This window comes from Grus americana, chromosome 7 (genome assembly GCF_028858705.1).
Source record: "Grus americana isolate bGruAme1 chromosome 7, bGruAme1.mat, whole genome shotgun sequence".
Taxonomy (NCBI): domain Eukaryota; kingdom Metazoa; phylum Chordata; class Aves; order Gruiformes; family Gruidae; genus Grus; species Grus americana.
Window position 1 is genome coordinate 14,243,322 of NC_072858.1, and position 20,091 is coordinate 14,263,412.

Genomic DNA, 20,091 nt, shown 5'->3' on the forward strand with positions numbered 1-20,091 from the left:
ATTTCGGCTTAGGCTTAACTGGATAAAGGAGCTTCTCTTGTCCCCTGGTCCTGAGTTGTTATTGTATGCTGTATTTTTTGTGTCTCTACTAATCCACAAAGTTTTATGGACTGCTCATCTCTGCCCTCAAACATGAAGGCCTTTTGTCTGTGTTGAGCAAGGTCTTAAAGTTTAAAGTACTCCATCAGGATGTTTTTTGGAGAGGGATGTAGCATCAGATCCAAAATAAGAAAAGCATCCTTTTACGTGAGTGGCCCTTTGGTTTTGTGATGAAGGGTTCCTCTGCAAGTTGGGATGAGCCCTTAACACCCCTGCGTGCAGGCTTGCACACAGGATACTAAGGTCTGATCCTGCAAAGTTGCTGAGCCCTGCTGACTCCTCTTAACCGACTTTGAAGGTTGGAGGCCCCAAATGTCTCAACACGTAGAAGTTCTTCACCGTGTGAAGCAGCAGACAGGTAAAACGGAAGAGTTTCTCCTAATGAATCCCTATTCCTTATGTGGGACATCTTTCGGGGATGCAGAGGGCAGTGGATTAGGGGATACAATGGGGGAGCTGGTTGTAATAGGGGATGTAATAGTGAAGAGGAAACAAGTTTGTTTTCTAGCACTTCAATACCCAACTCGGCTATAGGAGCCCTTTATGAAGTGTTGTCCGCTTCCTCATTGTCCGTTAGCAGTTTGCAAATCTGTAGGTAAAAGGGGTCATGCCTAGTGCCTGGTTTCCACCTTGGAAAGCAGGACTGCAGGGGGCAGTTGGCCCTTCCCAACTTTTTGTTCCTGCAGCAGAGAATGACCTCGCATGAATGCATCCCTTATTTTAGCATGGGGCTACGCCTTCACCATGTGCTGTGGCTCTTCACAAACATCCTGCAGAGAGAAATGAGTCTCACCCAGACCCTGAGATGACCCAGCTCTCATCAGAGGCATGGTGTTTGCTAACAGCACCTATGAGATGTTCCTCCACTCTGGCACACAGGCAGGTGATGCAGGAGGAGCCCTGTTTGGGCATCTCAGCTCTCTGAAGGATGCCAGCAATTCGAGCTGAGGCAGCACGCAGTCCCGGGCATTTTAAGGCACAAACTTAGTGACTAGTGTGCCTGGAAACTGTGCCCGCTGTTCCTCTGTGTGTAGAGTGAGCCAGCCAGCTTCGGGTTGAAAGGGCTTTTCTGGTGCAATCACCATATACTAATGTATCCCCATGTATACTGTAACCTGCTGTTCATCACTCCCTTTGTGCCCCGCCCCCATTTCTCCGAGCACCACTGCCAGAGCTGTGCTGCACTCAGACTAATTTTCTCTGGTCCTGCTTATGTGTATTTGTAGCACTTGTGAAAAGGAGTAAAATCAACCTTGAGAGGGGAGGGAGGAGAAAGAAAGAAGAAAAAAATACCAAAAAAAGGCTGCTAGAGGCTGTGTGCCGTGCCGGGTACGCAGCACCAGGTGGCGATGCTGGACAAACTCTGCTGCTGCTGGACCACTTTCGGAGCATCCTCCCTCGGAATGGGGGGGGCCTTTCTTCCTCCAGCTCCTCCTCGTCCCCCCACAGCGCGGTCCGTGGGCTCGGGCCCCGTGGGCTGTGTCGCCGCCAGCTGGGGAAACCTTGGGGGATGGCTCAGCTTGAATCAGCGGGAGGGCTGCGGTAGTGGGATGCCTTGTTGCTGGGGAAGGTCTGTGCTGCGCCATTCTTGGTCTAGGTGGAGCATAGCTTGTGAGTGATGGTGAAATCCTGGGTCTGGTTTGGATTTGGTGAGCTAATGGTGATGGCCTAGGGAGGGAGGTCAGGGCAGGGTGACCCCAGCAATGGTCAGCAGACAAGGACGTATAGCTGATGCCAGGGGAGGATCTGAGTTTGGCCCAGAGTGTTAGCACTTTTCTTCTCCTAGTATGTGACAGTGCTTGGGCTCAACATGTCTGGCAGATGCTGTCTTGACAGGTCAGTGTCCCTGGTTTCTAGGGACAGTCTGCATTTTGCAGCTCTCCCCCTCGCTCCTGAGGGGATGAGGAGGCTTGCCATGACTGGGCTGTGGCCAGAAGGAGCTTTCCAGACTCACTAGAGGTTCTCCTGTCCCTGGGAAAGCTGGAGCTGGGCACAGCTCTTGGAGTGCAGCACGGGCATGCACAGATTTGCCCTGTCCCAACAGCCAAGAGCTACTCAGGGTGGTGTTGGAGAAAGCTGGGGTGCAGAAGTGGCTTTGCTTTACCTAGCCTGGGAAGCTTTAGGCCACTATGGAGCTGTTAGAGGGGAATAGCTTCAGCTGGAGAGGCTGAGGACACCTCTCTTGGGAAGTCCCTTGGCAGATGGCATCTTCCTCCTCCTTGTGCGTGCTCCAACTTCTCTCCTGTCACAGGACAGATTTAGCAATACAGACAGTCTCTCATCTGCTGAATAGTTGAACAAAGGGATGGGGAGGAAATCTCACATGGCTGTGTTATAGGTGTGCTCCTGAGCAGATCCCTGCAGCAGGAGCTACTGGATTTTGGGGGAGATGGCATCACTCTTGGGAATTCAAACCCCCTTTGGGTCCCTGTGTCCCTTGCTACATGCTGAGAAAGCACCTGCATCTTGCTTTAGTATCTCCCTTGGCCAGATTTGTCAGTGGGCCTTGTCAACATGTTGCTCAGTTCAGGGCTGGGATCCTCCTGTCGAGTATTGGACTGTTGTGTGTCTGCAAAGCTGGGGTGGGGACAGCTGGCTATATTGCTACTGCTCTGCCTAATCTTCAGCCCCTTCCTTACCTGGCCCCTACCAGGCTAAACAGCATGGTCCTGGGGTTCCTCACAGTACGCCTTCTCCTTCTTGTGCTGGTGAGGGCTTTTTTTTTTTTTTGGTGGTCACAGGCACTCAGGGGACTGTACAAACAAGGCCATGAGAAGAAAGCAACTGTGGCTTCGCTCTGGGGAGGGTGTGAAGAGGCTCAGGAGCATGGGGCTTAAGCTGCAGGAATGTGGTTAGTCCTTGCTTTACTTTTTGTGGCTTCCTTTATTCCTTATGTGAGTATGGGGTCCATTGGGGACCAGCTGTCAATACCCCCTCATCCTCAAGGACTGAAGGAAAGCCTGAGCTCTCTCCACCCAGCTCCCCCCAAGGAAGAGGCTCTCATAGCACCAGTGCTCTTACCTCTCACCGTGGCACTGCTTGCTGTCTTTTGCCACACTTGTGGAAATGGTAAATACTCAGCTGCTCATGCTGCTGCAGAATACCTAAATCAACTTTATTCACAATCACAGTTATCCAATTTTTCACAATGAGTTATTCTTCTCTTTAAACAGAACACAAAACATCTTAAAGTAAAGCAATGAAATGCAAATGACACAAGAACACAGAGGTACCTGGGAACCTACACCAATCAAACAAAACAAAAGGTTAGGATTGTTGTTACTGTTTCTGCTTTTGCTGTTTTTGTTTGGGTTTTGGTTTTGTTGTTGTTTTTTTCTCCCTGGAGAGAGCCTTGCTCTTCTCTTCCCTGCTCACAACCAGAGGCCAGCTGATGCTGGGAGCAGGACTTAACCCCAATTTTTGAGCTTGGATGCTGGCGGATGCTTTCAGCCTCTGCTAACGCCTAGAGTTTGGTCCACAGTAAAACAAACACAGTTATATATTAAAACACTCTGAATGTGAAAGGTGAAAAGGGAATTCACACCACTGCACTGGTACCCATGGATGGAGTTTTTTGAAAAATAAAATGTACCCCTTGGCTTGCCCTGCGTGGAGGGGAACCAGTCCCACTGGCGTGGTGAAGGCTCGGGAGGCTGCTTATTGCACATTTTCCCACATCCACTATTTTGTCAACACCTTTCTACCCCTTAGGTTCCTTCCCTCCTGCAACAGGCTTCCTCTGTCTGCTGGTCACAGCTCTGTCCTCAGGCAAGCTGGAGGCTGGCTGCATGCCTGCAGACCAGCTGTGTTCCTGGCATGACTGCTGTGACCCCCAACTTGTGCCAACCTGGCCTCCTCCCACTCGTCAGCCAGGGTGTCTGGGCACAGGAGCCATGGTGCCCTGGGGCTTTTGACAGCCAACCTAGAGTGCAGGGCAGGGTTAGGGCTGTACGTGAGAGGTATGCAAAGAAATAACATAAATCCCTGTAACCAGAATATCAGCGTTCAAGTTAGTACTGCCCACCGGAGTGGGCTGGGGGTGGCTGCAGACCCCCATGGTAGGCTGCAGTGATGGCGGCGCCTTTAGAGAAAGGCTCTGCATGCGCTCTCCAGCTAGTAGCTTCTCTTACTTCCTCCAGAGGACAGGGCAAGGACCTATTTTCCAGGCATTCTCAGGAACAGTCTCTGCGAGTGTTCCTTCACCCACCAGCTGCCTGGAGAGGACATGATGCCCCCTTGCAGCAGATGGCCACGCATATTAAATGCTTTTATTTCTATGCTACACTGTCGCCCTGTGTCCTGTCAGTGGCCATATGCTGAGGTGCAGGAAAAGGCTTGGCAGGAGGGATGTAACTCCATGGCCTTCCCAGCCCGGCGGGCAACATGGCAGGGCGAACACTGCTGCACCCTGGCCTGCTCCCCATCTCTTCTTCCCACGTGGCCCTGGAAGGCAGCAGGATGGGGCCGGAGGGGAGACAGGCAGCTCCTGCTGCTGCAGAGCCATCCTGCCTGGGGCCAAGGGCTGGCAGCCCTGGGCCAGGCCAATGGCCATGGCGGAGCAGCCCTTGTCACAGCAACTATGGGGGCTGCCATTGCAGGCACCCTCCATGAGGACAGCGGGGTTCCCAACAGGGGCAGGAAGGAAGGGGATTTATTTAAATAAACCAAAGCAAACCAAACCCCTCAAGCTATTTTTTTTTGTTCTTTCCTCTCTTCCTAATGTGTAAGGACAGCCATGTCCTGCCGGCGGGCTGGCTGTGAAGGGCTGAGTGCCACCTGGCTGGTTTTGTCTTAAAGCACAGTGATAAAGTTACCAGTAAATGAAACCCGCAGACGCGTGGGTTTATACATTCTTCCCCAGTGGGATTGGGGGTTTTGTTTCTTTTTTTTTTTTCCCTTTTATTTTCTCCCTCACAAGTGCTGTCTGGATGGTAGGAGGAGGAAAGGCGAGGGAGACGCATCTCCGGTAGGCCCACAGGGGCAGAGATGCTGCCGAATCCCTCGTGCTGGGTGGAGACCATTCAGGACAAGCCACAGCAGATCGATGGTGGTAGGGTTTGAGAGCTGCTCGTCATGCAATGGGATGGCAACAGGAGGTGGCTGGATGCTGCTGGGAGGGAGCAAGGCCAGTGCTAGTGTTGGCTGCCAAACCAGCAAGGGAGCAGCAGAGGACAGCCCTCGAGGGGCTGCTATGGGGCTGCTCTTCTGCCTGCGGGCACGGGGGTGGGTTTTGCTTCACAAATCCTGGGTCCTTTTCTGCACTGGCCCCAGTATTTCCGCTGTGAATGTGCTCACTGCACCTCGTTTGCTGGGTCAAAGCTTGCCTCGCTCCATCCTTTCTAAGGGGCTTCCTACAGTCAGGCTGGTTATACACAGAAACGTGTTGCTTGTTTCTCCTCTTCTGCTAAGCTGTCCTCTGCACGCGGGGTGTCTCTGGAAGGAGATGTGTAGCACTGAACCGTTTACCACTTGCTGCTCCTGCTAAGCATTGAAGACTTCCCTCTGCTGTGCATGGTGTAGAAAAGGGATGATTGCACCAGCTGTTTGGTTGTGTTTTTTTGAGATAAAGTTTAAAATCCACGAGGGAGAGTAGTCCATCACAACTTCCCTGACGCACTGGAGTTCAGCCCCAGGGCTTTCCTGGAGGGTAGAAGAGCAGCGCCTAAGCTTGTCTCGTCTCTTGTCCATGGAAAAGAGGATCGGGGGGTGGTGGGTGATGGTTTTCAAATCTCCTGGATGATGAATAGAGGCCAAGACCTGTGTTGTTTCAAAGCCTCCTCCCCACCTGCACAGTCCCCACCACAGCATCTGCTGCTGCTCTAAGTGCTGCGGTATGTTTTGATGATATCTTTGATGGCCCGTCTGCAAATGGGGCAGCAAGCATTGGCCATCTTCTTGAGCTTCAGCCCACATGAATAGCAGAGACACATGTGTCCACAGGAGTAAATGACCGTGTCTACCATGTTCTCGTAGCAGATGGTGCATTCATCTCCCCAGGGCCCTGAGACGGATGGGGAGATGGGTGACTCGGGCAAGCTGATCGGAGAGTTGGGAGCTGTGCCTGAAACACAAACAACAGGGTCGCTCATGCTGCTTAAAAGGCTTTTTGACATCCTAGAGTAATTTCTGCCCTGAAGCCAGCTACAGAGGGAGGAACCATGCCCTAGCAGAAATGGATGTTCCAGGATCAGGAGTCCTTCCTGTCACCTACTGTCCCACTCACTGAGCCCTGGTTCACATGCCAAGACTCAGGACAGCTGAAAGGCAGCATCTGCTGGGATCTGCTGCCCATGTAGAGCAAACCAAGAGACAGCTGTTCCCATGCAGCAGGGACAAAGAGCAGTTTCATGTTTTCAAACCACCGTCTAAACAGTAACAAAGGAGGAAAAATCAGGAGGGGCAGATCAAGCTATCTGCTTTGAAAAGGGAGAGGCCAGGTGGCACATGGCGGCAGCAGCTCCCAAGAAAAGTGGTGCTTCATCTCTAGGGCTGATCTAGGGATGTAGGACCACAATGGCTAGAAATCACTGTGTGTGTGGATCCTTCAGGACAGGGGTGGGGTGATACCTGCATGGATCGCATCTAGCTCATAGTGGGTCATTGCTTCAAGAGCTATGAGGGGCTACAGTAATGTTTAGGTTGGAAAAGACGTTTAAGATCATCAAGCACTGCCAAGTCCCCCACTAAACCATGTCCCTAAGCACCATATCTACACTACATGCTCACAGCACATCCATAATGAGGGCTCGTCAATGAAACCAGATGAGGTAGCAATATAATGAGAAAATTTCTATTTTTTTTCCCCCAAAACCCATTAAAAATCTGAATGTTTGCTGTCACCAGTTATTAGACTCGAGTCTGGTAGGTACTTTCAGTGAAAAACACTCTTGGTTTGGACAACAATGATAATGATTTGGTAAGTTATATATCCTACCAGCAATGCCTTGGGATCATGCAGGTGCCTGGGGTTTTAAAAATGCTGCAGAACAGCCTATCATTTTTTTACTGCATGTACATTTATCTAAGTCTTACTGGAATTTATTGACATATTAGAAATATCACTACTGCCTTTTTCTGAAGAGTTTAAAGAAGGCATGTGGAGAGGGAAAGGGGGGGGGCTGTAGGCATACCCGTAGCTCCAGTCTAAGCTAGCATGCAACATGTCACTGCCACGCAGCTCTCCAGAAGGAGCTGTGCATCACAGGGCCACGCACGTAACAAAAACTCTGCTCCCTCCCTTGGGACCTTTCATGATGAAAAGGGTTGGAGAAATATTGCTGTCTAGGCATCTAAGCGGCTTCCACATAAAACAGACTGAAAATAGCCTCTGCTGAGGCTCTCCCTTTCTCCCTGGGGGAGCTGACGGGAGACTCTGTTGATCGTTGTGGTTTTAGAGTCTTTCTGGGAGACAAGTGTGAGACTGTGAAGGGAGGCAGTGCAGGAGCGGGCAGGGAATGGAAAAGGCAGCGGGGGATCCCACCACACTTACCACTGATAGAGCTGCAGAGGGGGCCAGAGCCACACGTAGACAATATGGGGTCAGAGACGCCGCTGCAGAGGACAGTGGGGGAATTGGGTGTCGATGTGGGCGAGCTTGGTGTGGACAGCCCCAGCCGCTCGGCTAATATGGTGGAACCTGCACCACAAGAAAAGAAACCGACAGTTACTTTTAAAATTTGGGGCTGACAAGGCACTGGGGATATGTGGCAGGGGATGCAGGTCTCAAGGCTTGTCCGGATTTGTGTCTCATCAGCATGTAATCTAGGGAAGAGATAAAGGAAGAAAAACCCAAACTCATAGATCTTTGTGAATGCTAGCAGCTGGCCCTGAAGAGACATTGAGCTCCCACAGCCCCTGAAATTTGCTGGAGCCCATTTAGCCATCATAACCCTTTGTTTCTGCCCTTAAATGTCTCAAGTCATTAAGAGCACTTACTTTCCTTATGGTTTCATGCTTATATATGCCTTCAGCACTATATCCAGCGATGGGCTTGTGGCCAGTAGAGGGAGGACACGGCTTGCAGTAGGGTGGGCTGGACACCAGCACAAGAACAGATCACCTCATCAAAGCACCCTTTGCTCACACGGCGCAAACCTACATCATTCCAGGCTCCAACAAATTTGTGCAAAGTCCCTCAAGACTTCCCAGAGACAAATATGAGGCTTTCGCAATCAGGAAAAAGCTCTGCTCACTGCTCTGCCTCTTTTGTAGGATGGCTTCTGTCAGAGGCAGGGATGTTACCAAAATGCCTTTGGCTCTGGGATGAACAAGGACACCTCTCTTCTGTTCAGGAACATTTTCTCCACTCCCTGCATGCCTGGGTGTGATGGATCAAGACTGCAGCGCCTCTAAGTCCATTCTAGGTGTCCCCAGCTCCATTACCTCCTGCTCTCACTGCCTACCATCACATTTGTGTTAGTGTGCTAGAAAAGCCGGCTCTGCCCCAGAGCCTGTTTGGCACCCTCCCTCCGTCTCAGCCTCTTTCTTCTGCTGTTATAATAACAAGTATATTAAAGCCCCTTCCAGAAGGGGAAAAAAATGGAAATGCTTAAAACTATAACCATTGCAAAGGTTTTGTAGGGGAATTTCATTGTTGACAATGCAGCCTGGTCTTCAGTAAGATGGTGGTGAGACAGCGGTATACACGTGCATGAACCAAGGTATGGTCTCTTGGTGGTAAGAACTAGTTTGCCTATGGCTTTAAAGTTAAAGTTTCTAGTTCACCAGCTGAGAAGACAACCAGGGTAACTCTGAATCAGAACTAAAATGCAAAGACTTCTTCATGTTACCATATAAGGAGCCGAGAGACACAGAGGGTTTGGATCCGCAGTGTCCTTGATGAGTCGGAGCTACTCTCCAGAGAAAAAGCAGCAGTAGGAGGCCAGGAACACCCCGTGCGCCAGAAAGGTCCTTCAGTTGCTGTTTGCAGGGAGGCTGCTGAGCCAAGGAGGACCAAACCTGGGAAGTGGGGACTCCAAGCGCCAATTGTGGATTGTGGGGAAAAAAAAAAAAAGCACAGCAGCAGCCAATGCCAGATTCTCCTGCCCTTTTTAGCAGAACAAGACTGAGCAGTTTAAGTTAAGTGTAGCACAGGGACTAAGGGTGGTCATGTTTGGGTTGAAATCTGTTCTGAGGTCTGCGTACGGGACAATAAGCAATTCACTTCAGCCTTCAGTCCCTCAGCTTTACCCCCCTTCAAATGAGAAGTGCTTTGCTCACAGGCCAAATCTGAAGTTGAATTAGCCTCTATAAAGGGCTTTGGGGCTCTCACGCTTGAGATGCTGTAGAGAGGCACCTCCTTTATCACATGGACGGGAGCTGAGGCTGGAGTTTAGCTCAGTAAATATGCAAAGAGAATGATGCAGCCTCTAATGACAACCACTAGCAACGGCCATTCCCCTCCAATCTGACAGATGACTGTAGCAGAAAACTTGCCCTGTGGGTAATGCACACTGTAAACAGGCCCAGCAGGGGCAAAGATTTCAGCTCGTTCACTGCACACAGAACAAATATGAACACTGAGCAGCTGAACAAGTTTTTCAAGCTTTCCCTCTCCTCCCTGCAGCCTGCAGACATTTCTTCCATTCGGCTGACACACAGCACATTGCATTTTTAACACCAACCTGGTCATTTCATTAAATGCAAAATAAAGACTATTAAGAACAATTTTTTTCCGGGTTAGTAGGAGAATTTGAAGGTAGCCCAAGTGTCACAGAGTATGAGCTGATGAAGCATGCTGGCAGCAGTGCAAACGGCCTTCCGCAGTGCAACAAGAGCTCGTCAGTGCAGAAACTACAATTCTCTGGTTGTGGCCCAACACGGCCTTAACCCAAGACCCAAGAGCCAGTGCACACCTTCCCAATTCTTTCTCCTAACACAAGGCGCAGCTCTTGACTTTTCTCCAGCATAATTATAGAGCTTTGTTTAAGAATATCTGAGTTCCCTACCAGAGAAGACACACTTCTCCCTTGGTGACAGAATAATCAACATAAGACACGTTACTCACGCTGTTGATATATTGCTGGATGGTGTGCAGATACCATGACAAGGAGCATGGAATGAGATCACGTGCAGGGTGGAATGAGTGTGGCCAGCTTGGCTTAACTAAAACCAGATACATGTGCTCAAGGCCAAACATGCTCATTGTGTGCACAGAGCTCCCACCAAGAGCTAGCTTTCAAACCATGATTTTAAAACATTAAATAAGTCTAAATAAATCAATTTAAATAATGATAATAGAAACATTCTTCCTCTCCGTAAAGCCCAAAGATAAGTTGTCTCCGCTGCTAACTTGTCTCATGCTTGATCTCAAACACATTGGAATCACCTTTAAATGGATTTTGAATAAATTCCTTTTGCTGTTTCATCTTTGCAAAGTCCAATTATTAGCAAAATTCAATGCCGATTGACTCTTTCTCTGTACTTCTGTCATCACTCCGGGAGAGGTGCAAATAAACAAACCTGTATGTCCACCCACAAAAGGAAAGCGTCTTATACGTTCAGTAGAAGAGGGTATTACCATGCAATGTACAGACAACATCATGCCAGGAAAGGCCACTAATATGCTAAAGGTTTGTAATTCAGAATGGTCTTGCCAAACTGGAAATAGGATCAGAAATAAATGGGATGGTATTCAATATGATCAAATACAAAATGCAGCACTTATTTAAGCAGAGATAATCACCTACCCAAATACAGGACAGGGAATTAGTCCGCTCAAATACAAATACAGCTGTCTTTTACAGAAAAAGGCCTGGGGATTGCTGGAGGTCACCAGATGATCATAAATCAACAACGCTGTCCTGTTACGAAAAGGTTGTGCCAATCCAGGGTCATACGAGGCTGGTCAAGGACGGGAGCAGGAGCCTGGAGGTACTGTGGTATCTCTGTCCCTGAAAATACTCAAAACTCAACTGGACATGGTCTTGTGCTAACTTGGAAGTTAGCCCTGCTTTGAGTGGGAGGTTGGACTAGGTAATTCCCAGGAGTCCCTTCTGACCTAAAATGTTGTACGATTCTATGATTTTAATATGGCAACATATTTCACAGGCTGCTAAAAAGAGAGAAGAAACAATCTGTTCTTCGTGAAAGATCTGGATAAAACAAGAAATCATGGGTTCAGGCTCCTAAGGCAATCAGGTTAGACATGTAGATAGTGAAGCACTGTAAAGCAATCAGACTTCCTAGAGAGACTATGACATCTCCATCATCAGTGCTCTTTAAGACCAGGAAGGTGAAGCAGGTAGTCTCTTGGGATCCCATCGAGCATTTATGATTTTTATGAGAGTAGTTACCTGTATGCATAATTGCCCTTTTATAGAACATCCTAACTGTGACCAAAGACAGCAGCTGTGGCCCTCACAATGTTTCCATTAGAGCACTGGGACTGTGCTTGTGGAAGTCTCACAGAAACCAGGCTACACAGGCTGAAAATTGCTGTTTTGATGTGTAAATGATGTATTGCATAGTCTGGACACTTCACTTTTAAGGAAGAAAAGAAAAAAATGAGCATTACTCAGTGTTTGCTGGCTGCAAACAGGAATGATATCATGACTTCTGCCCCTAGAATGCTTTCTGGCAATATCAAACACCATCTCAGGTGGTTCACTCACCCCCTGCTAGTTGCATTACCTGTCTAGGCTCTTAATGCCTATTTCACAAGCATTATAAAAATAATGTATAACCACATTGTTTGATCATCATCACCTTTTTAATGGGCTTTCCTTACCTGTACCCATCTTAAGGACTATGCCAGGATCTTAACTCAACATTGTACCTAAAAGACAAAATATGGGAGCCTCCTGCCACAGTTTCTAAGGAAGATAAAGTCTTATGCAACATACTGACTTGCCCATATGCTGAGTATCATGTGGAGCACATTGACAGCCCCTTCTCTTTTTGTAACACATTTGCTGCATAAACAGGACAGCTAATAAAGATCAGGTAATTACCCATAGTATTGATAGATTTTTTTTCAATGTTGTTCCATCCATTCACAGGTCCCAGAGCTTCCAGCACACAGTGGAAAAGATCAGAACGGCTGCTGAAACCTGGCTGCAGCCTTCAACTGGCATATTTAAGGGTGCTCAAGAGAGCTGTGCACTTCTCATACATTTTAGTCCAGTGAGCACTGGGCACCTGACAGTCATAGTCGTTTAGATGCCTTTCAAAACTCTCAATTTGATTTCCCTTTGTGAGGAGCCAGATTTTTAAGCCTGTTTTAGCTAAAATAATTCCCCTATCTCCAAAACTGCTCCATTTTCACATTTAACACCCTCAACGTATCAGGGCCATTGATTTTGTTATCTAAATAGGATCGAGGTTCTTCCAAAAAAATCTGGCACAATTGTGGCTACTGAGCTCATGTGAACATCTGCCTATGGAGGTCTGTCCCAAACACGTGGGCTGCTGCAGTCTGAGTGAGCCGTGACGTTGCTGAGACTGGATACTAGAGCAACTTAACCCTGTGAAGAGTTGTATCTTTGCTTAATCTTTGGCTTTATGCGGACCACTAGTATGTGAATGCCCTTGATAAATAACCAGGTGCAAGACTGGTAGGACTGGGACCTCAATTTTGGTCCTTACTATTATTTTACTGGAAAATCTCCTACATACATTTTTTTTTTTTTTTTGGTCATGAGTGTAGCTTGTGTAGAACTTTCCCACTTTATTTTTTTCTTCTATTCATTCTCTCATTTCAGAAAAAGGTAGAGAGATAGTTTAAACTATTAGAGAATGCAGACTGGTGGCATTACACAGCTGTTTTGCATATTACAAGAGCAAAAGCCCATACTGAAGATGCAGTGGGGAACCTGGAACCTGAACCTTCTGAACCTTCTTTTGATCTTGCAACCTAGTGGCCAAACACAGCGTACTCAGATCTCCTGGGTACTTTTCTCTGTCTTCTCCCAGAAAGAAAGATGAAGTTTCTTTCTTTGGATGTTCCCCAGGCTGATGTCCCTTCACACTGATACTACAAACCTTGGTATTCCATCAGTGGCACATCCACTAAAAGGTGAGTTTATCAAGACAAGCTTTGCAAGAGCTAAATGCTTCCACGTTTTATTTCAGTAACTGTTTTTCACTAATGCAAATGTTCCATCAGCTCTAGAGAGAGCTGCAAATACCAAACCTGGTTTCAGCAAGACAGTCTCAATACTAAAATAACAGCCCTACCCACAGTGTGTTCTCTGCTCCAAAGAGCAGAAATATACATTTCTGCACGTTACCACATTTTCTTGCCTCCAGCCGAGGCTGCAGGAGAACTATTCTGTTCCCCAGGGCCACTCAGGTCTTGCCCAACAGGGACTTTTGAATCCATCATGCTAAAACAAAGGAACAAAGCACCTGTTGCTGCCTGGGCACATGGTAGTTAAAGATCAACAATAATGTTAGGGAAGGATGTAAGCATATCCATGACTTCTGAATGCTCTAAAATACATGTATTTACACAGCCATTTGTTATGTTCCCACAGCGATGGGAACAATACTGCATTGATCAGAAACCAGAGCTTCCTTCCCGTTGGGCTCAATGGTTTTTGGCCAGCTATGCTCTCAGAGCCCAGTCTCTATGCTGCAACTCATCTCTGCCTCTCAGGTGACTGACATCAGCTGGTGATCCATGGGGGGTTTTTTTTGCATTCAAGTATTTCCTGGGGGATTTTAAAACTGTTCTGAAGAGAACAATATTACATTTTGTTCTTTACAAGCCCATGAAAACATAAGGGATTTTGCATTATGCTACAGAAATGTCCGGAAATAGGTCAAAAAGCAGCCTGGCAGATTTTGCATGCAAAACCATAAAGCTTGTGTTGGCAGATGGATGTCAGACAACCACTGATTGAGGAAGTAGAAGTTAGATCCAACCCACAAGGAGAACAACAGTTCAGACTTTCACGTGGATCAGAAAAGGAGTGTACCGTATGGCTTCACTGGAGCATTGCTGTCTGCTGTGTCCAGAAGGTCAGCAGGGCACCAGCACATCTATTACTCTCCTGCAGTCATATGCACACTCCAGTTAAGCAGGAGAAATGCGAAAGCTCCAGACACCACAGAAGTTTTTGATCCAGCAGCTCTCACAGCCCAAGCCCAATGTGCTGTCTGACAGCAAAGAGCATGCAGCAAACTTACGAGGTATCTTTCCTGACCTGACAGGTGAAGTTCAACGGCTACTCAGCACTTCATCTTGCAAAATCCTGATGGCATGGATACCATGCAATGAACATCTAGCTGAATTAAAAGGAAAGAGCCTCTAACAGGGCTCCATCTCTCATCCTGAGAAATACTAGACCAACAAAGCACCCAGACAGATAAATGGGAGGTAAAAAAAAAGAAGCCTGGATTGAGTAGCTGAACCGCATGAAAAATGAGAGTTGGAGCTTTCGTCTTGTTTAAGAAAAACAAACCAAAGAGCCCATTAAAAGATCACAGATATTAATTACCCTGACCAAAAATGCTTCTGTTCATAGCAGCACCTTTTTCAGCTCCATCTCAAAAAGGCCATTTGGCTCAGAGTATCTCGGAGACCACAGCAAAAGTGGTCCTGTGAGCAAAAAGAAAACTGCTGCCTAACCCAGCACCTCCAAGCTCTGTGCTTCTCCAAGACAGACATGTATAAATAGGGTGGCAGATACACACAGGAAACAAATACTTTCACTTCTCTTGGCCAGCACTGCCCTGAATTTCTGTGGGACACTCTGCAGGACAAAAAGGCATCTGACAAAGAAGGAAAAGAAAGAGTTTAGTCTGCTATGTCACTCTCATGGCAGCCAGAATAAGTCATGCCAGTGTTAGTTCAAAGAATAGGCAGATTTTATCTGTCCTGACAGACAAGTTGCAATTCAAAGAGGCTGGTATATGATCCCATATCCTCTATATTCACTGTAGGCAGGCAAAAACATTATGAGATAAGGGAAATCTATACATCACTTACTATGAACATCTCACTGCAGCCAGGGATAGCTTATTATCCTAGTGATGATAATCATTTCTGCTCTTGTGGAGGAGAGCGTGCAGAGGACAAGACATTTGCAAGCCCTGTGGCTTTCGCTTAGAGGAGACCCGCTTGCTTTACCCAACCTTTACCCCGCTGCTGGCTGATACCTCAGTACACAGCCTAATGCTCCCTCACTTGCCCGTGGCAAGTATGGGTTAATTATGTGTCACATGTGATGAGATCTTTAGCTGGCTGGTACAAAGGTGCCAGAAGCAGGTATTAACTCCGACATCGCTGACACTGACCACAAGGGACAAGCATTTGACTGTATCCAATTCTCCATGACTGTGCAGTTCTCCAAGGCACGAGCTGTTAAGCAACCTGCCCTCTCTAACACAACAGCTTTCCTTTGTGCTAATTCTCCTTTAAAACAATGAATATAAACCAAGACATGAATGGAGAGCCCTGTGCAGTGCTAGAATCAAGCCCCAAAGTTACGGACACTGTAATGCTCTTGTGCAGCTCTTACAACTTAACATCAGGAATGTGTACGTCACTTGCGATGAAAGATAAAACCATGCATGATAGGAGGGTTTATGAAGAGGCATCAATTAATACAAGTGGATTTCTTTCCAAGAGGGACTGAATATTAACTGTCTTCCTTCCCCCCAATCCCATAAAATACCAGGTACCCTGCAGTGCATAGGAACTCCAGGCAGTTAAGTGTCACACAACACAGGCCTGTTAGATACCAATCAGCTTAATGAGTCAATTTTCCATACAAGTGGGAAATGTTTCTAAAATAAAAAAAAAAAAAACAACATGGGCAATAAAACTCTGAGGCACTTCCAGTTGAGCACTTGTTAAAGGAAGCAATTCATTATATGCATTTCTGTGCAACAATGATACGCATTTATCAGGTTTCTCTTGTGCTGTATTTAACTCAGCAATTTCCATGTCACTGGAACGAAGCGAGGTGGAGAAGGATCAAGTTCCCAAATGGGTACTTGCCACCTCTGAGATCAGAAATAAGGGTGTGTGATTTACTACTGCAAAGAACTAGTCAGCTTCTCTCAGGCAGGAGAAGCTTATAAATTTGGAGCTGGAGAACCAAAATCCCAGATTCTCCCTGCCTGCGTGAGGGACTTTTCTACAATCTGTACCTGCTGCCTGCACCACGGGCAGTGTGTGTAACAACTGTACACACCAAAGATCATTTAGATGTTTTGCCTGCTTGCTGCAGTTAATTCTAAGTGCAAAGTAAGTATATAACTGCACCCAGAGTGGAGAACTGTTTTGGAAGAGACAGTTGCTCTGCAGTGGGATGCTGGAGTCCTGGGCCAGTCAGGGAGCAACTGGCCAGCTCTTCCTTCCTCGCCTCCCCAGTTTTGAGCTCGTTGACCAATTTCGAGAAAGTCTGAAAGAAGGATGGAAACCTCAGCAACAATTGCTTTATAACTATCTTGCAATGGGCAGCTAAGTAGGAGCCGCAACTCAGTGCTCATGGTAAAGAGGGCAGGAGAGCTTAGCCCACACACCCTCTGCAGTTATTCAGCACGGATGTGAATACAGACTCACCCACACCAAATGCTGGCTCTTGGGGTGTTTTCTTCAGGTCTAATGCAGACTCTTGGCCAGCATTAGGAGACATCTAGAGAGCTGCAATATTGTGCAGCTGTTCTGGTGGGGCTGGAGTTATTGAAGTGCACAGATAGAAAAGACACATATACGTTGGCAACTCAGCTTCATTAGTATGACTGTTGATGGAACATGTTATTTCATTGCCCAAAAGAAAACTGGAACAGATGAAATTCACAAGGGAAACCACACCAAAAAAAAAAAAACCAACAAAAAACCAACCAAAACAAAACAAAATAAAGGAGACAAAAGAAGATGGTTTTACATGCTGGTGATTCACTCTGAAACAAAAGAAAATGAAAGAATATCCCCAACCATTTGGATCCCCAAATACTAAATATATAAACTTATTGCTGTGATAGCTCCTCCAGACATGAGTCATACATTTTAAAACCTTATGGAGTCGATCAATTTTACTTCATAAATGAATTACACCACCAAAACCAGACCAAAACCAGACCAATGTATCCAGACTGACTCATTTCAACCTTTCAGAGCTGTCGATAAAACTGTGTGTGAGCTGAAATGCTTACCAGCAAAAGCTGAAAGCAGTAAATCAAATTTAATAGGTTGGTTTTGTCGACTGTACAGGAATGATGCCTGAAAAAAACCAACCCAAGCCTGAACTAATGGAATTCCTAAAGGATATGCAAAGGCTGTTTCATTTCTACATGCCTAATGTTCTGGGTTTCTGTTTGGTTGTCCTATGTGCATAACCCACAGAATTTCTGAATTAAGACCAGCGCTTTACATACAAAATGTTTAGAAAGGCTTCCAACCCTGACAAAAAGATCTATTGCCTCCCTCAATTGCTGGTTCCTGTAGTTAATTACCCTCACTTATGTTTAATTTAAATTTGTGTCCCTTCATTTTCCAGCAGCCTGATATTTTTTATGCTATTATCTGCTACATTAAAGTGCCCTCCTCCTTCATTTATCTTCCTTCCATGTGGTCAAGTTGCCTTTTAACCTTTTCTTTGCAACAAACTGACATCCTTCTGCCTCCCACTACAGATGACTGTGGCCTCTATAGGCTACAGAGGTACATGAGTTTCATTTATTTTCCTTTTGCTGGGGTGACATAAAGAAAAATAGTGTTTCCAACCTCATCTCTATTTTCTACTTTTTTATTTCTTCTACAGCAAATATATTGCCAGTATGTGATGCTAGATTGACAAGATGGAAACAGAAGTCAGAATTCTTTACTATCAAACCCTGCCCTCTACTCTTACAGAGTTCTGTAAGACCATCAGCTGGGGTAGAGATGGTCTCCCCTGATATTTAGATTAGGAAATAAATGTTGTATCCCCAACAGTGTTGAGTAACTGCGGTCAGCAAATGTCAGCTTCTGTGGTAAAACCACAAGCCAGGAGAGACCTGAGCTTGGTCCCGCTCTGGGTCAGGACCAAATAACTAATTGTAGTATCCAGTGATCAATACCCTGAGCTGCCTTGTCCTCTGACTCAAAAATAAACCTTCTTTAGGTGCAAGAGCAGCATTGCTGCTCTCCACCTTCTCCATCTTCCAAATGAAACAGAAAACCTGAAGAGGAAGCAAAACCAGCAACTTGCATTTCATTTTATAGTTGGCTGTAGGGCTGATGTTCCCTTAACGCTGCATAGCATTGCTTTGATTAATCTAATAATGGTATGCCCCCAGAAATAGAATGACATCTGCTGTTTGAGATAGGTTTGGTACAATTATGCCTCTTGCAGTATTTGTGTCTCATTTCTTTCAAGGATATGGAACTTCACTGTTTCCATTAAAACTAGAAAAAGATGACTATAAACATGTCTTCTCCTGTGATATAAAGCTCAAACTACAAAAGATAGATCACACAAAATTAGTCTTGTTTGCATTCTGAAGATGGAGCTTGTCATTAGAAAGATGAACATTTTTATATTCTTCTTACATTTTCTAATATTATAATGACAGATATTATGGCAAGCACCATAATCTGTTCCACTGCAGTGCAAACAGTGCACATCACCTCCCTAAGAATGTTGCGAAGGCTAGAGATGGGAGTTCATTATTTTCTTTGCCTTCTGTTGGAATATTGCTGATCCATATAATTGCTGCAGTTGCAGAGATGTGCAGTGTTGGAACAGCATCAGCACTCTTCTCTGGGCAGCTGCACTGTACTGATACTGGGACTGTACCGCTCCCAGCATTGTTATACTGGAAACACAGGTCTGAAAAGCTCTATTTGTATTTTAATACCTGTTAAAGACTATAGGCAAGCTCCAATTTCATAGCTTTTAGCAGGGAGATAGCAGCTTGCTGCCCAAGCTGACGTGGATAAAGCTGTACGCTCAGCAGGGTCCTACCCTTTCCTTGAGAGAGGCAAGGTCAGCAAGTCCAGTTCCTTTCACTTACATCTCACTGAAGAACAATAGTCCATTTTTAGCTTCTCCTCCAATGACCAAGGCCAGAAAAGTCTGTTATGTAGTCACAAATACAGGTAGTGAGGAGTTTCCAAACTCAGCAGATTTCATTGCATGGATCCAAACACAGATTTATATAAAACATGCCCTGAGAGTACACTGGTTAGGGCTGAACTTGTGAGCAGGTAGAGAGGACATACACAGGTTCTAGGAAATTATTTTCTTAGCAGGAGGTTTGCCCAGGATGCAAAAGACCTGTGTTCAAATCCATGTCCTGTTGAATTCTGTCCCTCTGGTGAGACACATCCTCTCTGCCCCGTTTCAGGACCTACTGCAGACTATTCACTTTGTGCAAAAACTGCCAGAATGAGTGATCTCATATGAAAGGAAACACTGGACAATGACTTAGTTTTACCAGCAGCTCAATGACCTGAGGATGTTTTCCTTCTAACGTATACAGGGGCATTTAATCTCTTACTTTACTGGGATCTGTTTGACTTCACCTACCATTATCACAACGACATGTTGGTGGAGAGCAGAGCTGGCCATGGATTATGTACAGTACACACAACAAATGTAATCAGGCTGAATTATCAGGGATTGAGTCTTGCGCTCCTGGAAATAAATTGCAGTATTACATTTGTCATCTGTAAGCCTTTAACAGCCACAAAACACTTACAGCATAGGCCTATGGTCAACTTTAAGCAAATTATATAGGGCATTTCATACTGTGATTAAGGTGAACTGGACCCTGCAGACAGAGGTGTGTGTTCACCACGATTTATCTTCAAAGACTGTCTATAAATCCTAAAAAAGGAGGTGTTGGTTGGCTTTTGGGTTTGGCATTTTTTTTCCTGTTGGGTAAGAGGGGCATTTTAATAGGATTTGAAGTGAAAAGGAATATAAGTAAATGTAAAGTTATATGAATAGAACAGTATGAACATGAAAGGAGAATTTTAAAATCATCTCCAATTAGAGGAATACCAGGAATTACATCATGTTGTCAGAATCCATCATTTACTTTCTGACACCGACA

At 46.1% G+C, this 20,091-nt stretch overlaps 1 protein-coding gene across 3 annotated transcripts in view; it reads right to left on the reverse strand.

Annotated features, from left to right (window-relative positions):
• Positions 1 to 3,193: 3,193 nt before the first annotated feature.
• Positions 3,194 to 20,091, reverse strand: part of NEURL1 (neuralized E3 ubiquitin protein ligase 1) — a 162,978-nt gene continuing 146,080 nt past the window's right edge. For all 3 annotated transcript variants that reach the window (XM_054832549.1, XM_054832550.1, XM_054832551.1), the window contains exons 5-6: positions 7,589 to 7,735; positions 3,194 to 6,160 (exon numbers count right to left, since the gene is read on the reverse strand). In XM_054832549.1, coding sequence (XP_054688524.1) covers positions 5,919 to 6,160; positions 7,589 to 7,735 — 389 coding nt within the window. In that variant the 3' untranslated portion in view covers positions 3,194 to 5,918. The remainder of the gene's footprint in view (positions 6,161 to 7,588; positions 7,736 to 20,091) is intronic.